Source organism: Drosophila navojoa, chromosome 4 (assembly GCF_054131105.1).
Source record: "Drosophila navojoa isolate 15081-1374.11 chromosome 4, UAZ_NAV_1.0, whole genome shotgun sequence".
NCBI classification, from domain to species: Eukaryota; Metazoa; Arthropoda; class Insecta; order Diptera; family Drosophilidae; genus Drosophila; species Drosophila navojoa.
Window position 1 is genome coordinate 9,307,122 of NC_142892.1, and position 13,331 is coordinate 9,320,452.

Consider the following 13,331-nt stretch of genomic DNA (forward strand, 5'->3'; position numbering starts at 1 on the left):
ACAGCATCTAATGAAAGAGTGTCGAGCTTTTGTTATCCAGCGCAGTAAAAAGCCTCTAGGCGCAGGGTGCGGGCGTCATATTTCGGGTGCTCCAAACCACATACGCATACACACACATAAATGTGTTGTTATTGTCGCAATTGATGTTAATTTATAGCATGCCGGTTGGCTGGGTATATGTAACCTGACGACGATGTTTAAATCAGAGCGAAAACAAAGCGCGCGTCGCACACTTGCTGCAAGCGCAGCCGCTGCTGGTAAAATGTCATTGTGCCGAGCCTGTTTGGTCCTGCTCAGCGCAGAGGAGCCCACCTACGATTTGTACCAGGAAAAGGATTTGGCCGCCAAGTTCATTGGCTGCATGCGTGCCGGCGATGGGCTGCGATTCTTGGGCGCGCCACTGGACAAGGAAGTGAGCCCACAAATTGTGCTGCGATGCATCTGCGATAGCTGCTACCAATTGGTGCAGCGATTCTATGGCTTTCAACGTATGTGCGAGGAGTCCTTTGCAAATTTCGAAAAACTCTTAGCGGAAGTCAGTTCGAAGACCAGCTACAACCAGAGAGAGGAGCATCCAACAGAGACGATAAAAGTTGCATTGCCAAGCCCTGCGGAAGTTGATTTGCATACAGAAGGCGAGAAATCAATTGTTCAGGCTCAACCTGTCGAAGTGTCTGTCGTAACGTCTGCCGAGTCAATTGAAGATATTGTGAGTGTAAAATTCAAGAGCAAACCCATACACAGATAAGTTATACTGTTTATCTGTGTGTGTCTGCACAATCTAATCACATTTTGGCTGGATGGGCCGAGCGCGTTTGAAAGTATAACTGTTCATTTAAGCGTGCGTGTGTTTTGTGGGTGTGTGTGTATGTGATACAGAAGACAATAAGCGCAAGCACTCATAAATGTATATATGTATGTATGTACGTATGTACATATATGGCACGCTTATTTTATTATCGTGAGAACGTATCAACATAATCATAATAGACATATGTACATACACATATACAAACGTAAATACATATATATTTATCTGAATAAATAAATGTTATAATGGCAGGAAGCAACTGGGATAGTAACGGCATTCAATTTTAAAAGCTTTTAGCTGAAATCTAATAAGGATCGAAATGAAAAAGATGTAAAATATCAATAATTGTCAATGATGGAAATTATAGTTCACTTAATTTTTGTATTTTATTTAAGCAGCCGGCAACACCTGACACGAGGTACCTGTTAGTCAAGCACACTTCAGCGAATTATCTTGTTTATTTATTAGTTTTATATACACAAGTATAAACAATAAAATAACTTGTTTGGAATCATCATTTATATGTAAAGACTATAAGTTCGGGCAAAGTATAAACAAGTTTGGCTACTAATCTGAATACATATTTGTTTATCTGCAGGAAGAAGTGTATATAATCGAAGATGATGCGGCAAAAGAGATTCTGGGCAAAGAACGGATTGTCAAATCCGCTCAGCCTGGCTACACGAAACGCCCCTTAGGACTTCGCCATAAAACAGAATGCAATATTTGTGGTTGTGGGTTCTATAAAATGTCCCTCTACGAGGCGCACATGCAGAAGCATCAGGGCAAACAGCCCTACAGCTGTACGGTCAACAACTGCGGCAAAACATATGCGCGAGCTAATTTGCTGGCAGCCCACCTTCGCGAGGTGCACCAAAACAAGCGATCCTCATATGCCTGCACCCACCCCGATTGCAACAAAGAGTATACTGCGCTGCGCAGCCTCAACTATCATATTCGCCGCCAGCATGCAAAACAGATTGAAGCCAAGAGTCCTATGCACATGTGCGATCAGTGCGGCAAGTCATATGGGAGGAAGGCTCTGCTGACACGACATCAATGGGTGCACAGGAGCAAGTGCGAATATGCCTTCGCATGCGATTTGTGTGATCAGCGCTTCTACACCAATCAAAATCTAAAGGATCACGTCCTGAGACGACATGGCAATAAGAAGCAACTGTGGCGCTGCAAGCGATGTGCGCGCATCTTTCGCTCTCGAGTCACATTGTCGGCTCACCTCAACAAGCATTTAAAATCTTGTATATCCTAATCACCTACCCAAATGCAGTCCATAGTATATATATATATATATATATATATATATATATATATATATATATATATATATATATATATATATATATATATATATATATATATATATATATACAGACAGAACTAATCAGTTATTCGATTTTATTTTAATTTTATATATGTATACGTAATTTCAATAACTCTTCAAGCTAACACAACTTATTACAGTTTAAAAAGTACAATCATTTTGAAATACTAAAAAGTTCGTTTTCGTTATAGTTGTTCATTTTTCTTTTATATATATGTATATTTATCGAGTCGAAAAACCGTTGATGCCGTTGTTGCATTAAAAGTAAATACATATATGTAGCGATTGGGTATCTGGGAGGATTACTATATAATTAGCTAACATTCACTTGATGGCCGGGCCTGGGCCTGCACGAATTGTTTTAAATCAGTACAAAATTGATGGCAGTCGCCCGCTTACATACTTCAAAAATCATTTATATAAAAAAACAATTAACTAAATTTCATGCTTAAGTTTAAAGAAACAGACGTTATGGAAAATACATACATATATATCATATTACATTACATATAATTAATTTGCTTCAAATTCTTCAAAATTAAAAATCCAATAGTACCTATATATATCAATGAAAATCAGTAGTAAATGCGAATGTACCAAAACAGCATGAACTAATATAAAGATTGAGATGTGGGTGGGTGGTGTGTAGGTAGCGCGGTGTTTGTTGGTTGTTTGTCGCACCACATATACAAATGGTTAATAAATACGCCACAATATGAGCATAGATGAAAATGAGAGGGTCGCCGCCATAGGTTCCATATTTTTTGGTGTTTAGGTATCCTTGTGCTTCTCATAGAAGGCATCTAGGTATTTTTTGTACTCATTTTGATCGTTCCACATCATCGCGGCCTGCGCATTTAGTGGACTCTCATTGTTCGGTTCGCCCAACAGAGACTGTATGGACAACAGGATGGTGCGCACGTCGTAGAGCGCCGACCATTTGTCTTTGAGTATGTCTAAACAAATAGCGCCCTGCAGATCGACGTTGGGATGAAAGCATGGCGTCAAAAATTTAACCACTGGCGCGGCATACGGATAGGAATTAGGAAAGTCAAGCGACAAGCGATATGTCTGGCTCGAGTACACAGTATTTATTGGGCCAGCGATGGTGCCGACCCATTTGAAAATGTTTTCGCCGTCTGGAAATGCCGATATTCCTTTCTCGTTGGCCATCATTAAGTTCATGAGTTCTTTGTGCAGTCTGTGTAAAAATCCACAAAACAACAAAAATTAATGCAAATCATTTGGTTGTTGCACAAACATACATATGTATATCTATATACATATATATGTATCAAAATTTGGCGCCTTACCTTTTGCTCACAGCATGATTGTCTTTGATAGGTAGCGAGTCATCATTGTGTTTGCTACTGCCACCAGCACCACTCTGTTCAGGGCTGATGTTTTGTGCCATTGCGTTGCACTCTGGGAATTTAGTTAGGTGTTTAATATGCTAAAAGTGTTACTATATATACTGTAATGTCAAATTTGGTAATGCGCGTCTGTTACTTTTGAGAATCTTTTTTCACTAAAACAAAATGGATGGAGGCAACACAGTGTTGCTTTGAGCGTGCGCAGGGTTGTATTTCCCGTCAGCTGAAAAATAACTAATGGCTTGCTCTTCTATAAGCGAGTAACAAATAAGAAAAAAGTAATATTAATAAATAAAGTTTACAGCAGTAACATCAACCATTTATGTATATTTTTCATGACATAAATTAGTTGGAAGGAGCGATGTGCATATTTAATCATTTTATTTTCTTCGCAGCTTTGTTAGTAGCGCCACTAACCAGTGGTAGCGCTTTAAATAAATATAAAAAGTACTATGTCGATATTTAAATACTATGAGCTCATCTCTAATCAAATATCGCAAAAGTTTATTCATATTAAAAAAGAGTTTGATTTAAAATTGTTTGGGTATGGCGTCTTTTTTGGAAGTATAAATGAATACGTATGTGAAATATGTACATACATTCATATATTGTTTCGGTTATTAGGATATGCCGAAATTAACAGATGTTATATGTATGCATCTAACGGTTTCAATACTGAAGTTTAGGAATCAAAAGCTATAAATGAATTAGTTATATTTTAAACAACTTTATCAATGTGTGAAAATTACTTATCTTTTCAGACGTCCAGAATTAATTTCTAAATGGAAGAGAACAATTTGATTTATGGTTTGGAATTGCAGGCTCGGGCTCTAACGCCACAATACGGCGAAGGCAATGATGTCTGCTTTTTTATAGCCACCAACTCGCTGAAGCCCACCAATCAGTTGCATCTGTTGCAATATGACGAGGAGCAGGGCACCATACAATCAAAAGTGAGCTAGAAATCTATTTATTGAACACATTTTTCATTGATCAATGTCCTTTCAGATCTTCGAGCATGCACTGGGTGAGGTTTGGAAGCTGAATAGCTGTCCCCACGATGCGCATTTGCTGGCATCCGTGTACAACGTACAAAAAGGGGCTCAAGTGCTTTCACAGGCAGCACTTTTAACTTTGCCGAATGACGATTCAGGGAATAAAAAGGATGCTGAGCCCATCAAAAGTGAATATATACCATGGGCCAAAATTGAGGTGCTAGACACCGCTGACTGGGGCGAGCGTGTGAAAACTGTTGAATTCCATCCAAGCCAAGAGCAAACGTTGGCCTGTGTGGTGGGCAATAAATTGGCTGTAATGCAGCGCGCAGAAGCATCTACTCGCGTGATAGCCGAAGTCAGCAGTAGTACCAGCGGTGCCAAGCACACGTCACCATTTACTACTGGCAAATGGTCGCATCATCATCAGGGACATCAGTTCTTGGCCTTGCATGACACGAGTATTCGGGCGTATGATGTGCGGGACACTCAACATTGCGCGTGGAGTATAGAGGACTCACATGGACAGTTCGTACGCGATTTAGACTGTAATCCTAATAAACAGTGTCATCTAGCGACAGGTGGTGATGATGGATGTCTAAAAGTGTGGGACTGTCGCATGGTTAAGGCCCCAGTATTCGAGCGCAGCGATCATTCGCACTGGGTGTGGTCGGTACGGTTCAACACATTCCATGACCAATTAATACTATCCAGCTCCAGTGATTGCAAGGTTCTACTAACCTGTGCAGGGTCAGTGAGCTCAGAGGCTCCAGGCATTGATGATAGCGAAGAAATTGGAACGGGCGCTTCTCAGGAGAGGCATAAAGTGCTTTCAGATGGCTTACTACAGACCTTCGACCAGCATGAGGACTCTGTGTACTGTGCAGAATGGAGTAATGTAGATCCTTGGATTTTCGCATCGTTAAGTTATGACGGCCGCGTTATAATTTCAAAGGTACCGAAACAATACAAGTACCAAATCATTATGTAACCTATTGCATATACTGAATATTCCACTAGAACGTATAATAAATATTGTTTAGATAAATATGTTAAATAAAGCTAATTATTAACTAATGCTTAACCAGTATCCTCTGACGTACAATCGGAGGAGTCATTGGGATTGGCTGTCTCCACAGAGCAGACACGTTTTATCAGCTCATTTTCTATCTCAACAATACCGTTCTCGATAGCCTCCTGCATTTGTACGTATTCAATTGTCGCTCCGCTCTTTTTGGGAGCTGGCTCAGCCGTAGGCTTAGGCTGTGATGATTCCGCCAACTGCGCAGCCTTCGCAGTTTCCGTTTCGTCTTCTGCCTCCTCGGCCAAGCTACTGCGCTGGGGCTGCACTTCTGCATATATAGCAGGATATTGCTGCTGTAGCTTTTGCTTTATTATTCGCACCTTGCGAAATATGTAGTCTAGATCCTTTTTCATTTCACTCAACAATTTTACATGTCGTTTGAAATCTTCACTTGCATTCTTCAAACGGCTTTGCGACAAGGCATTGCAGTTTAGCAACATTTCATTAGTTTTCTCAAAGCGTTGTAGCCTTTAAGTACATATTTGATAATTATTTATTTGCTTGTCATTTGTTTCTACTCACATTTGTTTTTGAGCTCTTATCATGGTCTCAACATCGCTCTGATTTACCATACCAGATAGACCTTGAATGAAAGCTTCGGCAGCTGTATAATTGTTAAATTCATATCCATTAAAAGACTCCAGATCTGGTGTAGTATCTGCATTGTCCTCCACTATATCCGTAACTTTAATTTCAGACATTAAGCTTCCTGACCAGAATATGCAAACAAAACATAAACAATTATTTATACAGCACTATCCAAACTAATCGATAAATCAAAGCTTAGTCGATATATCGTGAAGTCAGTGTGTCAACGGTCAGACATAATTATTGCAAATTCTGTTACTGGTATATTTAAAAAAAAAAAGATATATTCATATATATGTATAATTTGTAACTATATATGTTTATTCTAAAAGAAAATCTTGGACGAAATGCGCAAATACCTTTTGTACGTAAAGTCACTACATTTTATTGTTAACAGATGTTTTGCTTCTCCGGCAAATGTTAAATGTTAGTAAGCTCTGTTCATAGCATTTATGCAAATGTTAAGCCTCTTGACAGTTAACAGCTGATCAGAGAATAGCTTAGATTGCGAAATAATTGGGGATTTGCTTTTTGTTTTTTTGCTATTCGTTTTATTATTTTATTAGCTATGAAGCTTGCACCGACAGTTAAATTGAATAATGGATACGAAATGCCCGTTTTGGGCTTGGGGACGTACAATGTGAGTTGCGTTTAATTATAATAAATATTTCTGATTAAATATGTAATTAATATTTATATAATTATAATAATAATAATATAATATATATAATAAAAATTATATTAAATATTTCAGTCCAAGAACAATGAAGGGGAAATAGCTATAAAACACGCGATTGACATTGGATACCGGCATATCGACACAGCTTATTTCTATCAAAACGAGGCGGAGGTTGGCAAAGCTATACGGGATAAGATTTCAGACGGCGTAGTCAAGCGCGAGGACATTTTCTTGGTTACAAAAGTGAGACTAAACAATCGGAATAATATTGAAGCCATATTTCAAACAAATGAATTCGTTTAGCTCTGGAACATTCATCATGATCCCAAATACGTTGAGACTGCTTGCCGCAAGCAGCTGTCCAACCTCGGCTTGGACTACATTGATCTGTACTTGATGCACATGCCGGTTGGCTACCAATATGTAGATGAGGAAACGCTACTGCCCAAAAATGAAGCAGGCCAACTTCTGCTGAGCGACATTGACTACCTGGATACCTACAAGGCGATGGAACAGTTAGTCAAAAGTGGCCTGGTGCGCAGCATTGGAGTGTCGAATTTCAACAGCGAACAACTCTTGCGTATTATCGAGAATTGTGAAATCAAACCGGTGACCAATCAAGTCGAGTGCTCGCCGGCAATTAATCAGAAGAAATTGACGGCCTTCTGCAAGAAGTATGATGTAACAGTAACTGCATACACGCCCCTGGGTAGACCAAATCCGGAACAGCAGAAGCCCGACTTCCTTTATTCGGCCGAAGTGAAGGCAATAGCTGAGAAATACAAGAAGACAACTCCCCAAGTTGTGCTACGTTATTTGGTATATATAATAGAATAAGTTCTATGACAACTGTGGCCCAATTCTACGACACTTTCTTGTTGAATGACTTAAGTTTAAAATTCATTATGACTGTAATTTTTCATCTAATTCTTCTACTTAAAGGTGGAATTAGGTGTACTACCCATACCGAAATCCTCAAATGTTGGACGCATTAGTGAGAACTTTGACATTTTCGACTTTGAGCTGACGGCAGAGGAGAGATGTGTACTGGATGGCTATAACACTGGCGAGCGATATGTGCCTTTGAATTTGATCAAGAGTCTCAATCACAAGTACTATCCATTTGGCATTGAGTTTTAAAGCAAAAAACTATAAATAAAAAAACATAAAAATATATATTTATGTAATATGATATTTAAAATAAATTGCAATTTGCGCACCGTTTCTTAATGGTCATAAATTCAAGTGTTTAAATTATTTAAAGCTTTAGACAACTCAAAATTGCCAAGATATTGTGTGTAATCGAAATTGATTTAGTACTATTTTGTTTTTTATAATTCTGAACCAATATTCATAATAAAATGATACCCGCACGTTGTTTAACCACATGTGAGGACGATGAGGAAGATAACACCCGGGTCGCTCTTATACTGGGCGAGAAGCCCGTATGCGGGATCAAGAACCTGCTGATGGCGCCCAAGATCAAGCTCAGCAGCGGCTACGAAATGCCTGTGCTAGGACTTGGCACGGCTAATGTAAGAGCAGCACCTGTAAGCCTGTTAAATCCTTTCCCATTTTCCCACTGCAGATGCGCGGTTATCAATGCCTGACTGCCATCCATTGCGCTGTGGAGACTGGGTTCAGGCATTTCGATACGGCATACGTCTATGAAAACGAGAGGGAGGTGGGCGAGGCGCTACGCACGCAAATCCAAATGGGAAATGTCTCCAGGGAGAATATCTTTCTCACGACCAAGGTAAGCTCGATTTGATATATCTTCACAGTGATCCTCCAACTCCACGCTAAGCTTTGGAATATCCATCATGATCCGCGAGAAGTGCGTCGCATATGCGAGAAGCAGCTGGAAGCCCTTGGCTTTGACTACATCGATCTTTACCTAATGCACTTCCCAGTCGGCTTTACACACTTATGTGATGAGATTCTCTACCCCAAGCAGGACGATAAAGTACAATTATCGTACGTAATAGAGATTCGCATTTAATGTTTTCTCTTAAATATATATGTATATTCCATTTCGATAGCGACGTGGATTACATCGACACGTGGCGGGCGATGGAGGAGCTGGTTAAGCTGGGTATGGTGCGTAGCATTGGTGTCTCCAATTTCAATATGGAGCAGGTGCAGCGCATCATCCAGTGCAGCTCATCCAAGCCGGTTGTCAATCAGGTGGAAGTCTGGCCTGGCTTCATGCAAAAGGACCTGGTCGACTATTGTCGCTACAATGGCATTGTTGTGACCGCCTACGCGCCAATTGGTCAGCCGGATCGGGAAACTCATACACCCATCTACTTCTTCTCCGAGGGCATGCGACGTCTGGTGAAGAAATACAAGCGTACGCCTGCCCAAATCGTGCTACGTTATCTGGTATGGCCAGCAGCATGTGAGTTGATCATGGCTCGTCGACCTGACTAACGGATCTCAATATATTCCCAGATTGACTATGGGGTGGTGCCCATACCCAAAGCAGCAAATCCCTTGCACATTAAAGAGAATCTGAACATATTCGATTTCCAGCTGACTGAGGAAGATAGGCGTCTGCTAAAAGGCATCAAGCCCAAGGATCGCCTCATTAAATTTGAGGAAGCTGCGGAGCATCCTTTCTATCCGTTCGAGCGAGAAGATGAGCGTGATCGCCGTACCGAGGAATTTGAGAAGGAAGATGGTACACCCAAGAGGGCGTCGGCGGCAGCACCCGCTGATGGGCCAGCCGAGGGTGAAGAGGGTGGAGAATAGACAAGGGAACCTATTGAATAATTCATTTGTTCTCACAAAATTGTTGTGTGTCTCAATAAAATTAGAGGTATTATATATTTATCTAGGAAGTTTTTCGTACATATTTCTAAAGTTTGCATCGGAAGTACAGATATAATAAGGTAAAACAAAATTTTTGGATACCTTAAATTTTGTGAGCAATGATAATAAAGATAAAGATAAGCCACTAATGTATTCTAAAGAAAAAAGACCGTTCTTCTGCCTATCGCAAGATAATTTATACAAATTTGGTCGTGGTTCTTGTTGTTATGCTCTGCCGAAAAGTATGATTTGATATTGCTTTATGACCCGTTTGACAAGTCAACAGTATTATGACAGGATCCATAAACTGAAGTCGTGAAGGTTAACACCTCTGGTATATAAGCTACCTGCGTGGGCGGCATGGAATCAGTCAAGAACTTCCATTACAATCCAAGAGACAAATCATGTTCAGGCTAATCGCAGTTCTGGTTATTGCTTCGCTGGGCTTTATTGCTGCACAGGGTCAGGATCAGCCAAAATGCGGCGCCTGCCTGGCAGAAAACGAGGTACTTTGTGTATCGGAGACATCCTATTATCTTTGCTTTGGTAAGTACTGAAGGATATTCATAAGGAATTTCGCTAATATTAAATCAGATGGCGAGTCATTTGGCGACGAGCTACAGTGCACTGGAGATACCGTATGCAGCAATGCGGAAGCAGTCTGTGTGCCTAAAACTCAGATCTCCGAAACAGTGAAGAATGTATGCGGAGATGCTAGCATCGGAGGCTGCGGCAAATGTATCACGAGCAATAAATACACCTGTGTGAGCCCTACGCAAGCAGCCCGTTGCATAAATAACCAAATAGCTGGCGTCATCAATTGCAAGGGGGATGAGATTTGCATTGCCGACGTTGAGGTCGGTTCCGTCTGTGTGCCCCAGTGTGCCGCTGTCTATGTTAGTAGATCATTTAGAAATATTTAGCGAGCTCGCGAAATACATTTATCGGGTCATTACAGCTGGGAAAGAATGCCACTTGCGACGAGGATGCCGAGTATACCACACCAGCCCCAGCGCCAAGCACAACGCCGAGCTCCGAAGAACGTTCCATAATCTGCAATGAGGCATCGGCGGGTGTTACAGGATTATATTTCTATACATATGCCGATGAGAGCTGCAAGAACGGCGTCTACTGCCAGAGGCCCAGTATCTCCAGCACCGACTGGACGACAACCTTTTATAGACCATGCTCCGCTCCCACGCCTTATTTCGATACGCTCCTTAAAAATTGTGTTGCCACTAAGCCGAAAAACTGTCCAGTCCCTACCACAACTGCTGCCCCAGTTACAGACTCTTCTCTGGCCCCAGTGTCTCCCACAATAGTTCCGAGCTCAACTGCTGCTCCAGTTTCGGACACAACTGCGGCCCCCGTTCCAAGCTCAACCGCTGCTCCAGTTTCGGACACAACTGCGGCTCCAGGGTCATCCTCCACTGCAGCCCCATAGTAATCCAAGGGTAACTAGCGGTTCATAATACAATCAATAAAAAATATGTATGTACATACATATATACTAAAATCCATGCACATATAATAATCATTATGCAACTTATATAATTTTCAATAGTAAAATAAAATATTATTTAACAAATAACACTTTTAGATCAAATTCCACTATTGCGCCGGTGAAGAGTAAAGAGGGAGGGGAAGTTTATATATGTACATATGTATATATATACATAAGTTGGAAGTCTGCCAGTTCTAATAATTTACATACATACATACATATGTACATACATACATATTATGTACATATGTGCAAGCATATCGAATAGTGATGTAATGTGAAATCTAGAAACCTAGTATAGTATGATCAAAACTATATTACATTTATAATGAATATTTCTTACAGATTTTTGAAGCTAGCATTGGAAGTATAGAAGTGATAAGTGTTTCTACATGACCAAGCATACTCTTTTTTAGGATGAGTAAATATCTCGTTTTTATTCCATTTTCATTAATGTTTATAAGCTAATTTGATAAAAAAAAGTTACAAGCAACTACTAGACTGGAAAATACTCTATGAAAATTGAAAAAAAAAGTCCTAGCCCAAATCAAATTTTTAAATAGAAACATTTTTGCAGCTTAACTTTCATTCTGAAAAAGGGACGAAAATAATATACAAATATATACAAATTAAATTGATTTAAAATAACCTGCTGCGTTAGCATTCTTGAATACCTTACATTGGGAGAGCAAAGATAATAAAGATAAATTTAAGCCCCTAATGTATTCTGGAGAAAAAATAGCGATCTTCTGCCTTTACTATCGCAATGTAATTTATACAATTTGTTGTTGTGGCGCTTGATGTTATGCTCAGCCAAAAAGAACGATTCAATATTGCTTTATGATCCGTTTAACAAGTCAACAGCATTGTAATGACAGGATCCATAAACTGCAGTCGTGAAGGTTACCACTTCTGGTATATAAGCTATCTGCGTGTGAGGCATGCAATCAGTCAAGACGTTTCATTGCAATCCATGAGACAAATCATGATCAAGTTGATCACAGTTCTGGTTATCGCTTGTCTGGGCTTCACTGCTGCACAGACTCAGACTGCTGTACAGACTCCGACTGCTGTACAGGAGCTCAAATGTGGCGCTTGCATGGCGGACAACGATGCGCTTTGTATAACGCAGACAACGTATTATTTTTGCTTTAGTAAGTACTGAAGGATATTCGCTAATAATCTAATACTAATATCGATATTAAAACAGATGGCGAGCCATTTGGCGAAGAGAAAAAATGCCCTCAAAACAGCGTTTGCAGTAATCACGAATCAATCTGCGTGACTAGATCTCAGATCTCCGAAACAATTAAGAACGTATGCGCAGCTGTTATTGACAAGAATTGCGGCAAATGTACCCCGGGCAACAGATACGCCTGTGTGACTGCGAATCAAGCAGCCCGCTGCATAAATGACGAAATAGCTACCCTCGTAGATTGCAGGAGTAATCAGCTTTGCATAGCAGACATTGAGGAGGGCCCAGTCTGTGTGCCTCAGGATGCCGCTACTTATGTAAGTGGATGTTTTAGAAATAATTAACGTTTTATCGGAATCCCATTTATCCGTTTTCTACAGCTGGGAAGGAAAGCCACTTGTGATGACAGTGGCGGTTATCTGGCTACCCCACCACCACCGACGCCCACTTACCAAGAACGTAACAAGATCTGCTCATTGGCAGCGGAGAGGGTTACAGGATTATATTTGTATGCATATGCCGATGAAAACTGCCACAGCGCGCTCTACTGCCAGAGGCCATCTCGTTACAGCACCGACTGGACAAGCCTTTACAGAATATGTTCTCCTCCCAAGCGTTATTTTGATATGGTTCTCAAGTATTGTGTTGCCGATAAGCCGGAACATTGTAACAGATTATTATTTAGCAAATAAGCTAAGAGCTACGTACGCCTAATAAAAACTATGTCACTTATATAATTTCCATAAATCAAATCAAATTTTCATTGATAACTAATTCAGCGAACTTATATTGTAACAATGCTTAGCTAAATACATCTTATGCTAATCAATTCGGTAATATTTTAAATTTCCTTACAAAAAAATAAAATAAAATAAAAATAACGACTGAGACTGCAAACAGCAAACAGGTTTGTTTGTTTGTTTTTTTTTTTTTTTCTTCCATGTCA

General features: G+C 40.2%; 8 protein-coding genes across 8 annotated transcripts; 6 read left to right on the forward strand and 2 right to left on the reverse strand.

Moving 5' to 3' along the window:
- The first annotated feature begins 31 nt into the window (after positions 1 to 31).
- Positions 32 to 3,150, forward strand: LOC149091378 (uncharacterized). The gene is made up of 2 exons (XM_089259328.1): positions 32 to 709; positions 1,410 to 3,150. The coding sequence occupies exons 1-2, from the start codon at positions 194 to 196 to the stop codon at positions 2,079 to 2,081; spliced, it is 1,188 nt and encodes a 395-aa protein (XP_089115454.1). The 5' UTR covers positions 32 to 193; the 3' UTR covers positions 2,082 to 3,150.
- On the reverse strand, positions 2,590 to 3,747 carry vih (ubiquitin conjugating enzyme vih). Its single transcript, XM_018100213.3, has 2 exons — positions 3,467 to 3,747; positions 2,590 to 3,354 (listed from the first exon to the last, which is right to left on the reverse strand). The coding sequence occupies exons 1-2, from the start codon at positions 3,565 to 3,567 to the stop codon at positions 2,925 to 2,927; spliced, it is 531 nt and encodes a 176-aa protein (XP_017955702.1). The 5' UTR covers positions 3,568 to 3,747; the 3' UTR covers positions 2,590 to 2,924.
- Positions 3,748 to 3,989: 242 nt separating this feature from the next.
- On the forward strand, positions 3,990 to 5,598 carry LOC108650881 (EARP-interacting protein homolog). Its single transcript, XM_089259329.1, has 3 exons — positions 3,990 to 4,108; positions 4,288 to 4,479; positions 4,535 to 5,598. Exons 2-3 carry the CDS (start codon positions 4,309 to 4,311, stop codon positions 5,510 to 5,512), a joined length of 1,149 nt encoding a protein of 382 aa, XP_089115455.1. The 5' UTR covers positions 3,990 to 4,108; positions 4,288 to 4,308; the 3' UTR covers positions 5,513 to 5,598.
- Positions 5,505 to 6,489, reverse strand: LOC108650888 (kxDL motif-containing protein CG10681). Its single transcript, XM_089259331.1, has 2 exons — positions 6,128 to 6,489; positions 5,505 to 6,073 (listed from the first exon to the last, which is right to left on the reverse strand). The coding sequence occupies exons 1-2, from the start codon at positions 6,304 to 6,306 to the stop codon at positions 5,602 to 5,604; spliced, it is 651 nt and encodes a 216-aa protein (XP_089115457.1). The 5' UTR covers positions 6,307 to 6,489; the 3' UTR covers positions 5,505 to 5,601.
- Positions 6,490 to 6,622: 133 nt separating this feature from the next.
- Positions 6,623 to 8,112, forward strand: LOC108650885 (aldo-keto reductase 1B). Its single transcript, XM_018100208.3, has 4 exons — positions 6,623 to 6,833; positions 6,948 to 7,115; positions 7,176 to 7,691; positions 7,815 to 8,112. The coding sequence occupies exons 1-4, from the start codon at positions 6,762 to 6,764 to the stop codon at positions 8,010 to 8,012; spliced, it is 954 nt and encodes a 317-aa protein (XP_017955697.1). The 5' UTR covers positions 6,623 to 6,761; the 3' UTR covers positions 8,013 to 8,112.
- A 58-nt stretch (positions 8,113 to 8,170) lies between these two features.
- On the forward strand, positions 8,171 to 9,707 carry ARY (Aldo-keto reductase on Y). Its single transcript, XM_018100203.3, has 5 exons — positions 8,171 to 8,407; positions 8,461 to 8,628; positions 8,680 to 8,849; positions 8,915 to 9,257; positions 9,327 to 9,707. The coding sequence occupies exons 1-5, from the start codon at positions 8,234 to 8,236 to the stop codon at positions 9,624 to 9,626; spliced, it is 1,155 nt and encodes a 384-aa protein (XP_017955692.1). The 5' UTR covers positions 8,171 to 8,233; the 3' UTR covers positions 9,627 to 9,707.
- Positions 9,708 to 10,036: 329 nt separating this feature from the next.
- Positions 10,037 to 11,277, forward strand: LOC149091379 (uncharacterized). The gene is made up of 3 exons (XM_089259330.1): positions 10,037 to 10,232; positions 10,281 to 10,582; positions 10,645 to 11,277. Exons 1-3 carry the CDS (start codon positions 10,091 to 10,093, stop codon positions 11,128 to 11,130), a joined length of 930 nt encoding a protein of 309 aa, XP_089115456.1. The 5' UTR covers positions 10,037 to 10,090; the 3' UTR covers positions 11,131 to 11,277.
- A 752-nt stretch (positions 11,278 to 12,029) lies between these two features.
- On the forward strand, positions 12,030 to 13,204 carry LOC108650154 (uncharacterized). Its single transcript, XM_089259540.1, has 3 exons — positions 12,030 to 12,344; positions 12,401 to 12,702; positions 12,766 to 13,204. Exons 1-3 carry the CDS (start codon positions 12,062 to 12,064, stop codon positions 13,075 to 13,077), a joined length of 897 nt encoding a protein of 298 aa, XP_089115666.1. The 5' UTR covers positions 12,030 to 12,061; the 3' UTR covers positions 13,078 to 13,204.
- The last annotated feature ends 127 nt before the right edge of the window (positions 13,205 to 13,331 follow it).